This window comes from Muntiacus reevesi, chromosome 20 (assembly GCF_963930625.1).
Source record: "Muntiacus reevesi chromosome 20, mMunRee1.1, whole genome shotgun sequence".
NCBI lineage: Eukaryota > Metazoa > Chordata > Mammalia > Artiodactyla > Cervidae > Muntiacus > Muntiacus reevesi.
In genome coordinates this window covers 44,671,327-44,693,021 of record NC_089268.1, presented here as the reverse complement: position 1 = coordinate 44,693,021, position 21,695 = coordinate 44,671,327, and the positions used below count along the sequence as shown (strand labels likewise).

General features: G+C 45.2%; 1 protein-coding gene across 5 annotated transcripts in view; it reads left to right on the top strand.

Moving 5' to 3' along the window:
- HIVEP1 (HIVEP zinc finger 1) overlaps positions 1-21,695 on the top strand; it is a 130,151-nt gene that overhangs the window by 92,018 nt on the left and 16,438 nt on the right. For 4 of the 5 annotated variants that reach the window (XM_065912200.1, XM_065912198.1, XM_065912199.1 and 1 more), the window contains exons 4-7: positions 218-6,180; positions 9,454-9,587; positions 10,298-10,473; positions 15,002-15,103. In XM_065912200.1, the coding sequence (XP_065768272.1) occupies positions 218-6,180; positions 9,454-9,587; positions 10,298-10,473; positions 15,002-15,103 (6,375 nt within the window). The remainder of the gene's footprint in view (positions 1-217; positions 6,181-9,453; positions 9,588-10,297; positions 10,474-15,001; positions 15,104-21,695) is intronic. The other variant, XM_065912202.1, reaches the window with a different exon arrangement.

The window sequence follows — 21,695 nt, the reverse complement described above, 5'->3', positions numbered from 1 at the left end:
TCTAGAAATGCATATAGTAAGGTCAACAGATTTCTGATGGCCAGCTTATCACCAGAATGCTAGAATGCAGTTTTATCCAACACGGGCTTTCCTTAAACAGCCTTCTTCAGTTGTCATAACTGTATGTTATGACATATAGTCATAATTTTAAAAAAATCATAATTGGTGTGCGTACCATTTTGCCAATTGGTTCTCTTTTTTTCCTTTTTTTGAACAGAGCTCTTAGAGGCTGGCATCAAAGGAACTTCCGAATCGCTTAAAGGGGTGAAACGGAAAAAGATTGTAGCGGAGAATCACCTGAAAAAAATACCCAAATCCCCTCTGAGAAATCCTCTCCAGGCCAAACACAGACAGAATACCGAAGAGTCCCCGTTCGACGTGCTCGCGGGCGTGGCGGAGCCCCATAAGAAGCAGAGCCACAGCCCGGGGAAGGCCGCGGGGAGGCCGCCGACCAAACACAACGGAGAGACCCCGGGGCTGACCGCCGGGGCCCCCAAGCCCGAAGCCCCCGTCTGCCCCCGGAAGCCCCCATTTCTGCCGCAGCAGCCGTCAGAGCCGCGCCGATGGAGGTCGGAGGGCCCCGACCCCGCCAAGGCCAGCGTCCCCGAGGGAAAGCGTGACCCCGGGTCCCCGCCCAGCAAGGGCAAGGCTGAGCGCAGCGAGGGTCCCGTCTCCTCCGGCTGCAGCTCCCCGCCCTCCTCCTTTGCAAACACCGCCTTCGACGTCTTGCTGAAGGCCATGGAGCCAGAGCTGAACACCCTGTCGCAGAAGGGCTCACCGGGTGCCTCGAAGATCGAAAAACTGAGACCAAATAAAACCGCACGCGCCCCGGCTCACCCGCACGGCGGCCCGCAGGAGGCCCCCGACGCGCGCCTGCCGGACGCGGCCGCCCCCTCGCAGCCGCCACCGCCTCGGACCTCGTACCCCTCTGGGCCGGTGTCCGCCGCTCAGAGGAAGGACCCAGCGGCAGTCCCGGCCGCCTCGCCCGTGTATCACATACACGAACTCCCCGTGCCTAAACCCAGCCCACAAAGTCAGCAGCTTCCCGCGTGTTCAGGTTTCACCCCACCCCTCGCGAGCCTGCAGAGCCAGGAGAACGCCCAGCTTGAACACGTCTACACCGCCGCGGCCACGCCACTCCCCGGCCGCACTCAGGTCACCCCCCCAAACCAGCAAGTGGACGCTGCCTCCCCGGTGCCGGTGAGCCCCGCGCCTTCCACACGGTCACCCCCCACGCCCATCTACAACTCGAGCCCTGTCGCCGCTGTGGTTAATCACAGCGTGGAGCAAATGTGCAGTCTTCTCCTGAAAGATCAGAAGCCAAAAAAGCAAGGAAAATATATATGTGAGTATTGCAACCGAGCCTGTGCGAAGCCCAGCGTGCTTCTAAAGCACATCCGCTCCCACACCGGAGAGCGCCCTTACCCCTGCGTGACCTGCGGGTTTTCATTTAAGACTAAAAGCAACCTGTACAAGCACAAAAAGTCCCACGCACACACTATCAAACTGGGCCTCGTCCTGCAGCCGGATGCTGGCGGCTTGTTCGTGTCACACGAGTCCCCCAAAGCACTTAGCATCCATTCAGACGTGGAAGACAGTGGAGACAGCGAAGAGGACGGCGCTGGCGACGAAAGGCCGAACGACGCGGGCTCCATGGACCTGCAGCCGGCGCAGATGATAAGAATGCTGTCCAGCTCGGAAGTTTTACCAAAATCAGGTTCCATCCCAAGCAATCCCGAGCGCGTGGTCGGTGACTTTGCGCGCCAGGACGGGTCTTCAGAATCACAGGCCGCGGCAGAGTTACCAAAGGTTGTGGTCCACCCCATCAGCGTGTCCCCTTTAAGAGTTGACAGCCCAAAGGTTACCGATTCCAAGCCCGAGCTCCCTGGTGCACAGAAAGACCTTCAGGGAACCCGGGTCCTGTCCCACCCTTCCTGGGTGTCCTCCCTGGAGGCAGATGAGAAGGCCCATCAGAAAGGCGACCCAAGTCAGCCCGACGGAAAGCCAGACTCCCCTGTGGGCACAGCGCATGCCCAGCTGCAGAGGCAGCAGGCCACCGATTACTGCCAGGAACAGCAAGGGAAACTGCTGAGTCCCCGCAGCCTGGGGAGCACGGACTCGGGCTACTTTTCCCGATCGGAAAGCGCCGACCAGACCGTGAGTCCGCCCACCCCCTTTGCCAGGACGCTACCCGCCCCAGAGCAGGACTCTGCCAAGAGCAGCGGGCCCTCCACCCCGCGGGGCGGCACACCAGCAGCCTCTGCTGTTCCCGCAGGTGACAAAGCACCCCTCCTCCCAGGTCAGATGCGCCCCCCGCTGGCCACGAAAACGCTGGAGGAGCGGATCTCAAAGCTCATCTCCGACAACGAAGCCCTGGTGGATGACAAGCAGCTGGACAGCGTGAAGCCCCGGAGGACCTCCCTCTCCCGCCGGGGAAGCATCGATTCCCCCAAGTCATACATCTTTAAGGACTCTTTCCAGTTTGACTTGAAACCAATGGGACGGAGAACAAGTTCGAGCTCTGATATACCAAAGTCCCCTTTCACCCCCACGGAGAAATCTAAGCAAGTGTTTCTTCTGTCTGTACCTTCCCTTGACTGCCTGCCCATCACCAGGAGTAATTCCATGCCCACCACCGGGTACTCTGCAGTGCCCGCCAGCATCATCCCTGCCCCGCATCCGCTGAGAGGAAGTCAGTCCTTCGATGACAAAATTGGCGCTTTCTACGATGATGTCTTTGTACCAGGACCTAACCCTTCTGTGACCCAGAGTGGACATCCCCGCACCCTGGTGAGGCAAGCAGCGGTGGAAGACTCCTCAGCGAGCGAAAACCACGTTCTCGGGGCCGGACAGCCGTGGGAGGAGAGCCACGCCGGAGGCAGCCCCGCCGGGGAGACGGCAGCCCCAAGGAGCAAGCCCCCGGCCCCGGGCTCACACTTGGAAAAGAAGAAGTCTCACCAAGGGCGAGGGACCATGTTTGAGTGCGAGACCTGCAGAAACAGGTATCGGAAACTGGAAAATTTCGAAAACCATAAGAAATTTTACTGTTCAGAGTTGCACGGACCAAAGACCAAGGTCGCTGTGCGGGACCCCGACCACAGCCCGGTGCCGGGCGGGGCGCAGACGCCCATCCTGCACTATCGGGTCGCCGGGGCCACCGGGGTCTGGGAACAGACGCCCCAGATCCGGAAAAGGAGGAAGATGAAAAGCGTCGGAGATGACGACGAACTTCAGCAGAACGAGAGTGGCGCGCCTCCGAAAAGCTCCGAGGGCTCCCGGTCCCAGAGCACGCTGGGCCCGGCCCCCGGTCTGTCCCAGCAGAACCTTGCTCTCCCCGGTGAGCTGCAGCCTCGAAACCTCCAGCGGCAGGCCACCCAGCTTCAGCGGGGGCCCAGAGGCCCCGACCAGCCCCGGGACCCGAAGCCGTCGTCCGTCCTGGAAGAGCCGATGAGCTCGGCCGTGCAGGACAGGGCGGAGCCCAAGAGGCACGGGGCCGGCATCTCGGTCATCCAACACACAAACTCGCTCGGCAGGCCCGGGGCCTTTGACAAGCCGGAGGCTGGCGAAGGCGCATCCCCCGTGCCTTTCCAGGAGCTGAGAACGGGCAAGCCGGGATCTCTGAGCGTCAGAGGAATTTCCCAAGAGGAAGGCCACCCTCCCCGGCACACGTCACAGCCCCACCAGCCTGCGCTGTCCGATGCTCCGAGAGGGGAACTTCAGGACGGTTCCAGAAAGATCTCAGGTGAGCGGCACGTGCTCGGACAGCCCTCCAGACTCGTTCGGCAGCACAGCATCCAAGTCCCAGAGATCCTGGTCACTGAAGAGCCAGATCGGGACCTGGAAGGGCAAGGCCACGATCCGGAGAAGTCGGAGAAGTTCAATTGGCCTCAGCGGAGCGAAACCTTGTCCAAGCTGCCGACGGAGAAGCTGCCGCCCAAGAAGAAGAGACTGCGCCTGGCCGAGATGGAGCACTCTTCCGCAGAGTCGAGTTTCGACTCCACGCTCTCCCGGAGCCTCAGCAGGGACAGTAGTTTATCGCACACATCGAGTTTCTCCGCCTCCTTAGACGTGGAGGACGTTTCTAAGACCGAGGCCTCCCCCAGAATTGACTTTCTGCACAAAGCGGACTTCCTCCTGATTCCCGCAGGCTCTAACACCCTGAGTGTTCCCGGGGGTCCCCGGGAGATGCGGCGAGCCGCGTCGGAACAGATTCACTGCCTGCAGACGTCCATGGAGGTGTCCGATTTCAGAAGCAAGTCATTCGACTGTGGAAGCATCGCCCCATCTCGGAAGACACCACCGGCCGAATCGCATCCTCCAACATCCCCTTCCGGCGTGGGAGTCGCCGGGCACGTGCCCCTCTTGGAAAGACGGAGGGGCCCACTGATACGGCAGATCTCCTTAAACATCGCTCCGGAGAATCCGCTGGCTCCCGGGAACCCGTTGTCTTTCCAGACCATCGCCCGCCCGGCTGGGAGCACAGTGCCACTGCCGGGGCTTCAGCTCACTCACCCAGCTTCAGCCGAGTTTCCTGCAAACACTTTGCACTCCCAGATTCCAGTGAAGGATGTGCGAGCAGAAACGGCAAGTTCCCACTCTCCAAACCTCTTTCCTGTTCAGCAGCTTCTCGGTATCCACTTGTTGAATCCAATCCACGTGCCCCTCAGCCACCCAGAGACACAGATGTCCCTGCAGGTATCTTCTACACAGAGTGTCAAACCAGATGCAAGCCCCGAAGGGTGTGTACCTTCTCAAAGTGAGGATTGCTTTGCTCCCAAGTACCAGCTCCAGTGTCCCACGGTCGCCTCGAGCCAGCCTTGTGCTTCTAATCCTGTGCAACCTCTGCCAAAGCAAGTTCTTTCAGATCCAGCCGGGGCCGCCCCTCGTGCGACCTCACTGACCTTACCAGCCAAATTAGCAGAAGCCACATCTAACTCGTGTCCTCCGCCACCCCTGAAAGTCGGGGCTCTCGGCGGTCAGGTGCCAAAGGTGCCCACGTCCTTGACGCTGTCCACGCATCTGCAGACTCAGGTCCCCGCATACTGTTTCGCCGCAGTCACACCTCTGCCACAAATCCTAGTGACCCAGGATCTCTCCAATCAGCCGATTTGCCAGGCTAATCGTAGTACGGTGCCAATCAGCGAAGAACAAAATCCCGTACCAAAACCGCAAAACGATCCCCAGAATGCTTTGCCAAACCCAGACGGAGAGCTCCTCCGCCAACCTGTCTTTTCAGAGGTGGGCCAAAACCCATCTCCATCAGAATCCTCGCCCACAACACCAAAGATGTCTGTCGGAAGACTTTCCCCACAACAAGAGTCTTCAGCTTCCAGTAAACGGATGCTCTCCCCAGCAAATAGTTTAGACATTGCCATGGAAAAGCACCAGAAGCGAGCCAAGGATGAAAACGGAGCTGTCTGTGCGACAGACACGAGGCCGCTGGAAGCAGGGGGTCCAAGAGCTCCCGACGGCAGCAAACAGAAGAAGCCTGTGCTGGTGAGGCAGGTTTGCACCACGGAGCCCCTTGAAGCTGTGACGTGGGAGCAGGATGCTTTTCCTCACCCTGAAGTCAGTACCGAGGCTCTTCACTTGACCCATGTGTCACCAGCTGATAGCTTGTCAGCAGGACACTGCAAGCCTGTGGCTAGAGAACCCGTGAAAGAACTGCAGGAATTTGAAAGCATCCCGTCAGCTGAATTGCTGACGCCGACAGTTGGAAGCCCAGCTGTGCCTGCAGAGAAAACTCACATTTCTCCTTTGGAATCCACAGACAACCGCCCAGAAAGGAAGTCTCCAGGGATTAAAAATCCAGGCGACAAAGCAAACGTCCAGGAACAGAGTCAGCCTGCGGCCACGACTCCTTCCACGTCTGAGGCTGGCGACACACAGCCGTCCGTGTCCTTCCCCAGCCTGAAGACGGCCACCAGCTTCACGTGGTGCTACCTGATGAGACAGAGGGCCCTGCACCTGCCGCAGACGGACCAGAAAACCTCGGCCTACACCGACTGGGCCGTGAGCGCCAGTGATCCAAACCCGCTCGGCCTGCCAACCAAAGTGGCTCTTTCTCTCCTGAACTCCAAGCAGAAGACCGGAAGATCTCTATACTGTCAAGCAATAACCACCCATTTCAAGTCAGACTTACTGGTCTATTCAAGCAAGTGGAAAAGCAACTTAAGCAAGGTACTTGAAATATCCTTTATCTTCAGAAAGAGTCTGTGCAAGTTAGTTTCCACCTGTCTGGATGCCTGCAAACATTTCAGTTGGAGGTTGTATTTTAATTTTGAATGACAGATTGTGCTAAGTGCAGTTACTTGAAAGAAAGTGATAAGTTTACCCAGGGAGCTATATTGACCAAGGTTACCCAGAGTCCATTCAGTGATTCTGTCTTGAAGCATTTTGAAAATGATAACCTGCCCTGAGCAGTTTTTTTCTATTGGTGGAAATTTAAGTCTTAACGGTACATATAATCATATTTTTACTTTCATCTTTCTCTTATGCTAAGGATTTGTTTTTCTTGTTAGGTGACAGAAGACTACGTTTATGCTTTGTCCCTGCTAATGAAGGGGAACAGAGGTGTGAATATTGGAAATTGTTCTGTTTCATCTTAAAATAGAAGCAGAGAGCCATTCATCCTTGCTTTATGCAAATCTGACTGCCCTATGCTCACTATGCTGATCCCATATCTCATCCAATGTAGCTCTGAGAATCATGTTACTACTAGAGGAAAGATTCACAAAATAACTGTACGCTTGATTATTAAGTTGATTTGGTCAAGATTTGTACAGAAAAGTCATGAAAGTATTAAGTTTGGGTTATTGGTGAAATAAGTCTTGTTAGAGTTGTTGGCTTTATAAAATGAGGAAATCATTTAAATGATTAAGAATAAATACATAAATAAGGGTATTAGGTTGGACTCTGGACATTCAGAATTATAGATTAAGTTCTTGGTCTGTACAGGTTGTACAGGTTCATAAATATTTATTTATCAATACGACAACAGTCACAGTATCAGTATTATAATAGAAGTGTATACGACTTTAAAAGAAGGAAGTCTCTAACACGACCAGGTAACTCAAGGAATAAAAGGAAGATATTCCAAGAGTGATGATACTGTAGCTGAATCTTTAAGGAAGAAAAAAAAGTAGTTTGTTTTTTTTTTTCAAGCAAACAGAAATGAGAAATTTTAATAGTCTGTCAAATGATGTGGAAGTGAAAAAGAACTTGGTTCATTTAAAGAACCCCGAGGAGTCCAGCATGGCTAGAAGGTGTGGGAAGTTTGAGACACTGACCTAGTTTGAAGTTGGAACTGTAAATAAAGACCAAAGAATGCACATGGTGGTAGAGAGCCTTTGATACTTTCTCAGTGGAGGAGGGTGCATCCAGACCACTCAGAATTTAATTTTCAGATGCTCAGCCTCTACGTCTGCTAAATCAGATGGAAAATGAGACTTGAGCATGAGAATTTAAAGAGAGCTTCATTTATTGATGTTCCTGAAGCACCTATGAAAACTAGCTCTCCTTCAGTGCCGAGTGCTGGGCAGAAATGCCTTGGGAAGTGCACACCCTGGATTTGGAGCTGGGAAAGGAGTGGAAGGTGTAGAGATCCTTCCGTGCATAGATGCAGTTAATGAGGTCGCCCAGGAAGAGTGTGAAGAGAGAGGGGCCTGGGACGGATCCCAAGATCCCTACTATTTAAAGGGTTGAATGAATGAAGAAAGTCCCCATTGGAACTGAAAGAGAATTTCAAAAGGAGGGGAGCTAGGAGAAAGTGGTATCACACAGGGCGAGAAAGAAGATATTTCAAGGAGAACTGTTCGAGCCAAGAGGTCAGACAAAGAAGACAAGCATGGTATCAGACTGAATGGTCTGATGTCCCTGAGGCTTGAGCTATGTGGACTGGTGACCTTGGGGAACTGGCTACTGGCTTGAAGGTTAACTCACACCCAGATGTGGATGTATTTATAATTCAAAATGGAAAAGAATAGACAGATGCTAAAAGAAAGGCGGTGTCAACAACATATAATGGATAGAGTGGTTAAGCATATAGACTAAGAAAATAGTAAAGCTTTTGGCATGTAGCTCTCTGGTGAACAGAAATGAGATTTGATAGCAAGAATGTGAGCAAAAGATAAGTGAGAATTTGGTACTGAGAAGGTAAGAAATAGGATTACTACTGTTAAAGGTACAAAGTCAAGGAAAAGTGTGCGTGTATAGATTCCAGATTGCAGGGAAGCCAGATGTGTTTCCCAGAAATGGAGGAGACAGTTGCATCTGTACTTGTCGGACTCCGTGTCATTACCTCTTCACACCACCTTTTTGAGACACTCAGGCCAGCTGCTCTTCTTTACCCCTGGCTTTCTGAGGACGGGGCCTTCCCAAAGCAGTTCTTGGTGAGGTCACGTTGGCCCTCTGTCCATGGGACACAGACCCTCTCATCACTTAACTGTCATCGCAGTGCAATAGCCGTCTGCTTGCTGGTGTGACTCTTAGAGGAAGCTTGTAGGGGAGGCTGGAATCAGGAGGCCCTTGATCAGAAAGGTTGGGCCTTATTTTGGGTTTGGCCAGAGGACTGGAGTTGGTGCCCTTGCCGTTGACACTTGACCTTGGGCAGGGTCCTTCCTCCCTGGGACGTGCTCCATCAGTGCTGCCCGCCTCCCGGGGCCTTTGAGGGCAGAGCGGAGCGGGGGTGAGCTCAGTGGTCGGGAGTAGCGCGGCTGTGTAAGGTCACGAGATGGGGTCACTGCCGAGTTTCGGCGGGGAAAGGCCACACTGTTCTTTCCTCTCGTGTTCAGTACGTTTTTTCCTAGAGATTTAAGGAGTATGAGGCCAAGACCTAACTTTTGACCTGTGATGTATAATTCACAGTCATCAGTATTCAGGAAGTTTGGAGAGGATAGAGAGAAGAAATCTAGTTATGGTTTAAAATGATGGGGAAGAGGAGGCTGAAATATTGGGAAACGGCTTCTGCTTTAACTTCACAGCACATTGACACTGAGGGGGAGTTACTCATCTTTTTCAGGATGTGAGACATTATGCCATAAGGGGTAGCTAGCTATTTTGCATCTTTAAAGAGTAAACTCTTTAACAAGTTTGCTTAGGCTGGCATGGGAGTGGTTGGTTAGCTCTAAGAACAATATTAAGTTTATTTTTTTAATTCCTATTAAGTTCATTGGATACCAGGGTGGGGGAGTTGTAGAGTCTGTATTTAGGGGTGTCACTGGAATGTGGTGGAATTTTAAAATCCAATAAGATTTATCAGTGCACTGTGATTCCGACAGATAAAGTAGAGAAAGCAATGACCTTTAAAGCTGTTACGTCCTTGTAATGCCTTCCATTAAGCTAACCTTATGCACTGTACTCTGCTGTGTTTTAATTTCCAAGTGAAACATCAGTATGTTTGTGTTTTCAGCTTTATTAAATTAGTGTCTCTCTTTTTTTGTTTTTCCCTTTCAGAGAGCATTAGGTAATCAAAAGTCCACAGTAGTTGAATTCAGCAGTAAAGATGCCTCTGAAATTAACAGTGAGCAAGATAAAGAAAATTCCTTAATCAAAAGTGAACCAAGAAGAATTAAAATATTTGATGGAGGGCAAGTACAAATTTTACTTCTTAAATGTACATTTAAACTTATTTTTAAATGTACATTTGCTTTCATGTGAATGAAGACTTACTAGTGCCAATTTTATATAAATGTTGCAGAGTTTCTCAGCTTATTAACAGAATCTTCATGGCAAAATATATGTTAGGTATTATGTTAAATAACTCCATTTTGATCAAGAAAATGGTAACTATTTAGGAAACATTGTAGGTTCTAGGAGGCAGCTGAACACTAAATTTTCAGAGTGAACCCTGGGTTTCACATTGATTCATAATAAGGAATGGCCTGGAAAAAATCTGCTAAGAGAGATGAATTAATTGTCTATTGATACCTTTTGTGAATTTGGTCGTGAGAAAAATCATAACAGCCAATTATAGTTAAAATGAAGTTCAGAAATATTTCAGTACTTATAGTTGTAACTGAATTTAACTATAACAAAACTTTTAGACAAGTGACTTAGAGGAACTATTTTAAAATTAAACCTGATATTGAATAAAGTTGCTTAAATTGAATTAGCTATTAGAATACTGTGTTGCTGGGAAAAACTGGAATATTCTGTTACTTGTACGTGCATAACATTTATATTGATTGAGTGTAAATATTGTGCCTTGTTTTATTTTTTAGGTTGAATTTTAATCATCAGTATTTTCTCCAAGACGTAGTATCCAATTGCTTTATTCATTTTTTTTTCTTTAAATTAGATATAAATCAAATGAAGAGTATGTATATGTCCGAGGCAGGGGAAGAGGAAAGTACATTTGTGAAGAATGCGGAATCCGTTGTAAGAAACCTAGTATGTTAAAGAAACACATACGAACCCATACAGATGTCCGCCCCTACCACTGCAGTTACTGTAACTTCTCCTTTAAGACTAAAGGTAGGAGATGACATTGCCTCATGGTCCTTTATTATATGCATTAAGTCAGTAGAGCTCACTTTGAGCAGCGATGCAGTAGTTTAAAGAGACCAATATAAATTATACCTTGTTAGCATCATGTTTTTATTTCTTTATATATATCTAGACCTCAGATTTTAATTACACACTTTTAGAATATATGTAATAAATATGACATTCGAAAAGGATCAACTGCCCTTTTTTCTTTTACTCCCCAAATTACAGTTGCATAGCATGATGACTAATACATTTTCAAAATTACTTATTTTGGGGCTAAAGAAGAAAAAGAAGTTTTTGTGATCACTAGTAAATGCATTTCAGTGCTAAAAGACTAAAAACAAAATTAATAAGTACAGTAAAATTATACTAATTACATTCATGTTTTATTATCTAATTTTAGTCATGCATAGCCATTTCTTTTTTTTTCCATGAAACATTTTTTTCTACCCAAATTCTGTTGAATTTCAGTTTCAAAAGTTTTCTTTTATACTGTTTAATGTTTATAGAACTCAGAACTAGTAATTAAAGTTACATTTAGTACCATTTCTGTACTCTTTATATGTTTTTATTTAAATTGTAAGGCTTTATTATAGTTAATTTTACCTTCTGCAAATTTCCTGTTACATATAATGAATGCACTATTATAGAATGTTTGCTTTCTCCATTAGGTTCCTTGTTTATGGATTATTGTATAAAAATTAGTTGCTTGAGGCTTCAATTTCATATACCACCCTTTACAAAATAAGACTCTGTCAAACACAAGGCAGTGTGATCATAAAATTATTTGTCTGAAAGGACAAAATCTATGAAAAATATTTAATCAGTAACTTTTTCACAGAACTACTTTATTTTTATCCCTTTTAGTTAACATTTGCTTTTTTCTTATTATATTGGTTGACATTGAGGTTTTTGTTTTAAAGATTGATCAGTTCTTCAGCAAAGTTTATTACCTTTTATGGCTGCTCTTTATTGGCATTTAAGGAGAGGTATCGTGTATAGCAACTAAGTAGCTTCTAATTAGCTCTCCTTAAATGCCAGTAATACCTGAAACAGGAGTGATGGGGGAAAACAAAATCATGACCCAGAGAGCCTTGAATATTTCTAAAGTTTCAAGAAATCATGAGTTGGGAGCAACCGTGATTCTATCTTTCTTGGATTGTGGTGTACAAAGGAGTTCCTTCTAGAAGTGGAGAGTGCATTTCAGGATGATTTTCCTGATCTTGTGGGAAGGCTTTGATAGGATTAAGTGCTTTGATCTTTTAACCCAATTCATGGCTTTTACACTGGTTTTGATCCTAATGATTAAGAAATGCCCGTCTGTTAAATAATTTCCAATGTGAGACCAGGAGATCAGCAATAGGCCAGTATTTACAAATAAAAGATGACCAGGTACAGAGTGATGTTACCAAATAAAGAGGATCAAGGTATAACGTGAAATGGGTGTTTCTCAGTAGAAGGAGGGAAAGGAATCAGGATATTTTAAAGGTATATTTAAAAGGGCAAGAAAGGAAGGAAAACATAGATGTGGAAAACCAAATGGAACCACAGAGATTTCTTGGTAAAGAAAATTTCATGAATCATCAAGTATTAATCCTAGTGAGATAACTCAAACCAGCGTCATGTAGCATTTCAGATAAATATCTGTTAAGTGGTGGACGGGGCATCGTGATCCGTGAAGAGTGAGCAGTGCATGTTAGCAGTCTTCCTGTCCTTCATTTCTCGAACATGCCACATGTATGAGTTTACATTAAACTTTGTTTTGTCAGATTGTTCATTGGAATTATGTGATAAATACTTATTTAAAGAAAGCTACCTGAGCTAAGGAGACTGGTGAAGAAAATGTCAGAAATTCACTATTTCCCTTTTCTCCTCAGGGCAATTCTCTTTTCTATGGTCAGCTTCCTTGCAGAAGTCTACCTTTTGTGAATGTATGTGGAACAGATTCCATAGTACCTTTTAAAGGCAGCTAAATAATAAAAGACTTGCTTTTTGATGAGACTGTAGATTTTGCCCTACTCTGATTTGGTTTTCCTAGGCAGTTCACCTCTACTACTTATTGGATGTGTCTATTTACAGAAAGTAATAGCGATATGATTTATGCCCCATAAATAGTAGTGTACAAAGATAGCGTTGCTCTGTCCTCCTAGACCTCGATGCTTCTGGTGGTCATGCTTTTAAGTCTGTGCTTCATCATTTGTCCTCTCAGTTTATTTTATGAATGCATTTTCAGATCAGTTTTAATTGATTTGTCTTTATTATTCTACTTTAAAGGTCTATCAGCAGAAAATACACATTGATCTTGCATCTCTATAGGGGTTTAGGCCCATATATATCACAGAAAGTTGGGCTCGCTCTCTATATATATATAGCTATAGGAACCCAGAAACAAAAGCTTTCCTGCTTTCCAGAGGATTTAGATGAATGTTTATTAAATCTGTTGAAAAATGTATTGTGTTAAATTAATGCAGCAAGTTTACAGCATTGCTAGGGGATATTTGCATTCTAATATGCATGTTCTGCATATGAAATGCAAATTGCTTTATTTTAAATTATTTACACAGTTGGTTAATAATAAGTAATAGCTTGTTATGAGAAAATATGCTTATTAAAAGCTTACATTCCCAAATTTGCCTCCTTACAATTATACATCTACCTCTTAGAAAACAAATGACCTCTATGACTATCTATTTAGGGAACAAAAACATTTTGAAAGAACTATTAGTGGACCTTATAATATGGTTTGTATTATTGTCATCATACTACAAAGTGTTTTGACTTGTAAATGGTAATTTCAGCCGCAATAAGATGGGAAAACCAGTCATAACTTTTAATATGAAAATTTTGAAGTGTACAGAAAAGTAGATATTTGTACAATGAGCACCAGTATACCCATCATCTTTTAATAGTTGTTAACATGTCGGCCTATTTGCTTCATGCTTTATTTTAAAATAAATGTCAGACGTGGCCAAGTCATCTAAGCTGGACATCCTCTCTAGAATCACAGAGGTCAGGGTTTGCTGGGTCTTAGTATCTAGTCCGGGCCCCCTCTTTCCCTTGAGCCCCTTGAGCCCCAAGCTCTGGGATGTTGTACATGCTAACTAGGGCAAGAATTGGTCTAAGCAGGTGTGACCAGATCCACCAGCTTAGTGAATTTTTAGTGGAATTGAAGCTCTATAAATATTGCAGTTTCGCTGGTCTTCTAGCTAGTGCGAGATTTGGCTCCAGGTCTGGACCAGTGATTCAGACATGTTTAGCTCTTCTAAAGGTTTATTCTCAAATACTAATATGCCACTGCTCACCAAACCCTGCATTTAGATTTTGTTTCTTTTCAAAAGAGGTGATTTTCCCTTCTTGGCAATTTTAGGTGTGTGTGGCATTATCCACTCAAGCTGCTTGTTATCCTCTAGAGAATCTGAGTTCTCTCCCTGTATTAATGACCACTTTGGGCCGGTGCCCAATGCTTCCCAGGGTAAGCCGGCGACGCTTACAGGGGTCAGTACACCAGCTGCCAGAGGAAACACCCCTTTAGGGTTACTGTTAGGGGACTTTTAGTCAGAAGGGTGAAGTGAAATTAATGCAGAAAATTCTTTCTCTTGTTCCAAACACACAGAAATGCTATTTATAATACAACTAACTATAGTTTTGAATAGATAGCCAAGCTTGAAATTTAGAAAGACAGGTTCTCAGATACCAGAGATAAAAAAGAAACTCCGAACTAGCATGGTGAACAGATATGGGGTGGGGGGGAACCCCCATAGGCACATCAAACCAGATATATGCCCACAGACCTGGGGATTCCTGCTGGTCCTAGAATGGCATCTGAGGCCTCTGAAAGAAGCCTGGCTCACCTGTCCAGTGTCTTTGGATCACGTACGGGAAAAGCTCCTTGCTGAAAAACAAATCCCTATACCTATGGCATGCCAAAAAGATCCCCAGATTCATCCAGAATTAGTGGGATGAAACTGTTAAAGTCCCAGGCAGAAGCAACTGGAAGACCAACATATAGAGATGTGTCTACAGCCCAGGGTACTTACAACTCCATGCAGAACCATCTTGCTCAAGATAAGTTTACAATAAAAACTGCGAAGTATACAGGGAAATAAAATACTATGAGGGAAAGCCAGCAGACACAGCCTGGGGAGAATTCAGAAACCACAGGTCACAGTGCAATCTGAAAGGGATTTTAAGTGTGTATAAAATGTTCTATGAGATAAATAAGGACTAGAGAATAGAAACCGTAAGGCAAAGGTAGACATTATCAAAGTGGAGGAGATTATTACTTAATAATAATCTGAATAATAAATCTCTCTGAAAGAGAGATTATTACTTAATAACAGGGTTATTACAACATACAGATGCCAGTATTTTCTTTTGAACAAATTTTAGTCTTTGGAATTGTGTAACCACAGTCTGTACTTTCACTTGAAATAGGAATGGAATTTGCCAGTATTGACAAATGCAATAGCAAAATAATACTATGTAAGCTTAGTAAACATTCTTTTCCCTTAAGGAAATCTGACAAAACACATGAAGTCCAAGACACATAGCAAGAAATGTGTGGATTTAGGCGTCTCAGTAGGTTTAATAGATGAACAAGATACAGAAGAATCAGGTAAGGCTTTATTCCATATTTTTCATAAATGCTGTTTACAGTGTACTCTCTTTTTTTTTTGCATCCATACTCTTCTTTCCATTCCCACTGACTCTGCCCAGTTCCTATTTTCATTGCCTCTTATTTATCCTATGTGATAGACTCCTGATCAGTCTCCCATCTTTACTTTGCCTTCCTTCCTTTAACATCTGTCCCTACTGACGTTAAGTTAATCTTCCTGCAGCATGTGTCTGATCATACTATCCCTCCGCTCCAAGTCTTCCATTGGTTTCCATTTGCCTCCCAAGTACAGTATGAGCCGCTTGACCTCCAAGTAATTCCTCAGACCCCTTTCTAGTCTGACGCCTCCCGCTTCTCCGCCTGTATCCCTCATCTCTCTCTCGCCTGCCCCACCGCTTGAGCCTGCTGCTCCCGTGGCGCTGATCCGGCTCTCTGCCTGTACCCTCCTCCCCGAAGGCCCCGCGCTCGGGCCCGCAGAAACGCGGCTCCCCATCTGCACCCGGTCGAAATCTTCTTTTCCTCCAAGATCCAGCTCAAATCCACCGCTGTCACCAAGCCTTCTCTGATTTTTCCCTTGCCACAGCACCCGTGGAAAGCAGTTGTTCCCTTTTCTCGACACCTGTAGTATTCTAGAGTTTGCTCCGTGAAAGTGATGAATCCCTTCCTGCCGTGTTTTTATTATTATTTACACCCCTCCTCGCTCACCTCCTCACCGAGATTCTCAAGCGTGTCCTGAGTAGAATTCTTGCCGGGGTAATACTCGCGGCCACCCACCGTTCTCAGCACAGCACCTTGCTCGGGGCAGCGGCTCTGGAAATATTTGTGGCATAAAGTATTTGTTTGCTTCCCCGAATTGTTTATTATCTTGAAAAGGTTAACCGGTTGTTTAACAAAATGTTAGCTCAACAACTAGAAGTATTTGTCTCTAACCAGCTTTGAGGAGAAATAAACCTGTTCATCTGTTCTGACGAATCAGACAGTAGAATTTGATTTTTGCAAGACTTTTGGTTTTAACCCAAGAATTTAGCAACAAAAGAGATACATGTGGTGGTGTTGTTTTTTTTAAGTTGTCCTATTGCTTTTTTGAAAAATACCCTAAATTAAGCATTTATCTGCTTGCTGTGTTTCAGTTAGTATGTACTAGTTTGATGTAGAAAAAATTTCCAAAGAGAAAATGGTGAAGACATCTTTGAAAACATAGGTAAAGAAAGCAAATGCTTTTCATTCCACCTGACAACAATTAACACACTAGATGAACCAGCCTGAACTTGTTTCTAAATATTCAAGAGAAGTGACTCATATCGTAAGTGCTGCAGTTGATATGATTTAGTATTTTAAGCTTAAGGAAAGGATTGCCTTAAATTTTAATTATTGGCAATAAATGGATGTGTTCTTAAAAGAAGGAAAAGATGATTATAACAAACTTAGGATAAAAAGGAGGTTCTTAGTGTTTTATAGACACTTTGAAACTCTGACGCATATTGGGAATGGCAATATCAGGATTTAAAAGTAATACGTCAAATTAACATATGTGTAACTTTTTTGTCCTAGGAACAGAAGTATTAAAACTGATTTTTGAATGGCTAGAAATTGAATTCTGTGTTGGTGTCTTTGTTTAAAGACACACATTTAATAAAATTAATATACCTATAATTTACTTCTAATATAAATAGTCTGATTTATTTTCTGCTCTTTGTAATCCTGCAGTAAATTAACTAAGTATTTAGGTGAAAAAAATCTCTCCTCATTATTTATCTGCTTTATTGCTGTTACACTGAGCAATTCAGAATTAAAAAGCTAGGAAAAATGAGTAAGGGTTTCAGTGAGTATATTTATCACCCACAGACTAGAAAAAGCTCAAAGTAAGGGCTGTAACATGAAACACTAATTTCTGGAAAAGGTATAAATGTTAAAAGCATTATTATTATAATATATACTCTTAAGTGGTTTACTTTTTCAAGAAGATGAGTCTTACAAAATTAAGTAAATGTCTGTAGAATCTACTGAATTGTCAAGGGAAGCTTGTGTTTATATCCCAGATTTCCATAGGCGAATTAAGTGCAGTATTCGTGAATTTTCAGCACCATTCCAGTTGGCTGACTGACGATGATCTTACATTATCTCCCATTCATTTTTGTCATTTCTCGCCCCATTCCAGAAGCACTGGAAGCAGGTTTTAGGTTACAACTCAAACTTGATGGCCTAATTCCCAATTCAGTTGAGATCCTCTGATAAAACTCTAGGTAGCTTTACCTGTTTTTCTGTGTGTGTGTTTTAATTACTGTATTTATTGGTAATACTCTTATTTTTTTTTTTCATGGTTTTTATTGAATAGTAAATTACAGCATTTTGTGGATTTTGCCAACTGCTATTTCATACCAGAGACCTCATGTTTCTTTATAAAATTCCAACAAAACATATTCCTTCACTTTTGCTTTATTATAGGCTTACAGTGAAGGCAATAAATGGTCAGTATTTGTTGTTTGAAACAGATGGTCTTGTTTTCCCTTTACTGTTGTCTTTTGTCCTTCTAAAAAATATTGAGTTTTTTTTTTTAATACAGTTGAGATTACAAAGACTGTTATTATATGCACTCATGAATTCACACCAGAGTTGGTGATTGTATTTTCTTTCATTTGCTTTAAGACTTTCTCTTAAATTCATTGTAATTGGGGGCGGGGGGGAGGTAGGGGAGGGGAAGCAAGCTAAATAAAGATCACACATTAGGTGCGGTGTCCCTTACTTACCCTTGCATGTTGCTCTCCCCGGAGGCAAACAGTAACCACACTTAGGGATTTTCTTTCAGTTCATTTACCATACATGTGCATATCCACACATAACATGTGGGTTTTAAGTTTGTATTCCAAATTTGCATAGACACTCTCACCTTATATGTAGATACCTAGAAAACTAATTTTGCTTTATAATTTTAAATTGTTCTGTAGAACAATTTGTATTTCTGCACATCCTTAACTACCTGGTAACTGTATGAATGTTAATTTGGGACCAATTTGATAGATGACGGCTGGCTGCTTTATTTATGTTTTCTTGATTACTGTCCTAAGGTTGGATCTTACAGTCCTTTGGGACATAGTTTCATGCTGTTAAAGTGATGACAGTGAGAGGTGGGATCTTGCTGAGCAATTCTTCAGATGTCTATGTTTTTAGAGAGGGAAGCCCAGAAGCCCGCAGCGTGATGCTGCGTGTCTGCAGGGTAGACTTGTTTTCTCGTCTAACACCAGCCTGGAACATAGTAGGTATTCTTTTTCACTCTCCTTTGCTCATTCCTCATCGCCCCAGTCTCTGTACTTGGTGCCCAGGGCCATGATGTCGAAGCTCTCATCTTTTCTGTCTGCGCCCCTCCTCGGGTATCTCATCCAGTCTTCTGACTTTAAATACAATCGGTATGCTGATGATTCCCTATTTACTCCAGACCTGCACGTCTATCTGTGTAGTCACCATCTCCTCTTGGATGTTCTAATGGACATCTAGAATCTGATGTGCCCCAAACATTTGGTTGACCCCTTTCCTCTTAAGACACATGTTTCCCTGTGATTTTCCCCCCCGATCCTTTCAGCTGTTGCACTGAAATCTTGAAGTCTTGTCTGATGTCCTTTGCCTCCAATCCATCAGTAAAACCATCGGCTCCTCCTTCAAAATGCATTCAGAAACCAAGTGCTTTGGGCCAGCTGCGGCACCCAGCGCTGGTCAGAGCCACCATCCTGTCTTCTGAATTGCTTGCAGTAGCCCCTGCTGGTCTCCGGAGTTCAACCCCTGTCTCTTCACAGGCTGCTTTCGACACAGCAACCAAAGCGGCTTTTTAAAACTATGTCATTACTTTGCTTAAAACCCTCCGTCAGCCTCCTGGCTTGTTCTGAGCTGTGATCTGTGCCCCCCACGAGCTCTCTGTGCCCCCCTGCCCTTCCTAACTGGGTGCTGGAAGGCATGCCATCATCTCTCAGGGCTCTGCTCAGATGTCATCTCATCGGGGAGGCCTTCCTGAACCGCCCGAGAAGAAAGAAAACCCCTGCCCCTCTCACCGCCTACCTGCTTGTTTTTCTGTATGGGCTCTTAGCACCACCAGGTATGTGTGTGTTATCTGTGCCTTTCAGCTAGAAGATGGAGCATAAGGACAAGCATCTCCTTGTGCTCACCACCCTGTGACTTGCTGGGACTGTTACTAGCAAGTCATAGACGGTAAATAGTTGTAGATTGAATGAATGACTGGGGAAAGTGACCTTTTTCTGTCTGTCAGGAAATAACTCAATATTGTTGTTTTTTGAATATATGTTCATCTTCCTTTAAATTCCTTCACTGTGATGAAATGGTAGCCGTAATACAGTATTTAACACCTTTACTTATGAATAGTGTTTACATGATCTGGCCACGGTATTATAGGTGTTTGACATAGGTATTATCAAAGAGGTGATGGCCATTCGTCTGTTACTTGGTTATTTATGGGTTATTAGAACAGAAGACTAGCAGATATTTTAAGTTACCCTGACCGTCCCATTTCTTCATCCTCAGTAGTGATCCGCCCAGACTGATAAGTATCTGTGGCATTTTTCAGCGGTCCCAGAGAAGACTTTATTCCCTTTCTATGGATTCCTCCTATGGATTTAGCGCCGCAGCCGCCGTCCAGCATGTGCAGAGTCGCAGCCCTCAGGAGCTCCTCGCCCGTGGCTGCGATGCTGGAGTGTTGAGCGAGCCCAGTCTGACCAGGGTCCGCTCCCCAAGGCTGGGATCTGAGGAGGACAGAGATACCTGGGCGGGAACAGAGGGATGACTGAGGGTGTCCCAGGAGAAAGGGAAGGAAGGGAGTATAGAAAAAAATATATTTACCCATGTATCGCTTTGTTCGAAAAAGGATTGATGAGAGGGGGTGGGGTAAAGGATTCTGGACCCAGGGAGTTGTTAGGCAAAGCCCCGCAGGTTGGGAGAGGGGTGGAGGGCGTTAAGAGTGTAAATGAGGCAGATGAGATGAGTGCTGGGCAAGCTTCGGGGGTCGGGGGGTCGGGTCCTGCTGTCCAGGGGGTTTCAGCATGGTCCTTTAAGAAAGTCTGAGGGATTTGGGGTGTTTTTTTTTTTAAATCATCTAAAATAATTTAAAGTCACTGCCGTTTTAGCCCCACATATATATGAAAAAGCTGGCTTAAAACCCAGCATTCAAAAAACTAAGATCATGGCATCCAGTCCCATCACTTCATGGCAAATAGATCGGGAAACAATGGAAACAGTGACAGACTTTATTTTGGGGGGCTCCAAAATCACTGCAGATGCTGACTGCAGCCATGAAATTAAAAGATGCTTGCTCCTTGGAAGAAAAGCTATGACCAACCTAGACAGCATATTAAAAAGCAGAGACATTGCTTTGCTGACAAAGGTCCATGTAATCAAAGCTATAGTTTTTCCAGTAGTCATGTATGGATGTGAGAGTTGGACCATAAAGAAGGTTGAGCGTCGAAGAATTGATGCTTCTGAACTGTGGTGTTGGAGAAGACTCTTGAGAGTCCCTTGGACTGCAAGGAGATCCAACCAGTCCATCCTAAAGGTGATCAGTCCTGAGTGTTCATTGGAAGGACTGATGCTGAAACTGAAGCTCCAGTACTTTGGGCACCTGATGTGAAGAGCTGACTCATTGGAAAAGAGCCTGATGCTGGGAAAGATTGAAGGAGGGAGGAGAAGGGGAAGACAGAGGATGAGATGGTTGGATGGCATTGCTGACTCGATGGATGTGAGTTTGAGCAAGCTCCGGGAGTTGATGAGGGACAGGGAGGCCTGGCGTGCTGCAGTCCATGGGGTTGCAAAGAGTCTGATACGACTGAGCGACGGAACAACAACTCTGTATCTGACTTTTGCTTCCCCGGTGGCTCAGAGGTAAAGAATCTGCCTGCCAATGCAGGAGACATGGGTTCAGTCCCTGGGTTGGGAGGATCTGGAGGAGAAAATTATCCAGTATTCTTGCCTGGAAAATCCCATGGACAGAGGAGCCTGGCGGGCTACAGTCCAGGGGATCACAAAGAGTCAGACACAACTGAGCAACTATGCATACGCACACACACATCTGACTTTTAATCTGGATTATTTTCTCAAGTATTCTTGAAACAAGGAAGCACAAGCAGTAGGGTTTTTAATCCGTGCCCCCTTGGGATTTTCACTGCCAAGCTTTTGTTTGTTTTTCTTTCTGCCATTGCTGTTTTATTTTGTAGTGGGAATTTAGACAGTAATGACTGAAAGAAGCATGATTTCTTTAAGTGGATAGTCCCATTTGGCAACCACAGTAATAATACCATAGAGCAAAAATCTTTTTCTGGAAGGGTGTTTTTATACACGGAGTACCTGAAGGTGTCAGCATCCCTCCTTCTCCACCAGGTGGAGTTTACAGGTTTGGGTGGATAGTCTAGTAAGACTTTGCCCTCATGCATCCAATTGTGTATGTATGAATGTGTAATGACTCACTCAGAAGTCTTGCTGTTCATTGATTAAGCCAGGGAGCTTTATTTCTCTTGGGGTTCATTTCTGCTCTGACTCAGCAGCACCATGAGGTGGATTTCCCTGCAGACAGACCGTCTGAAAGCCCAGGACTTGATTT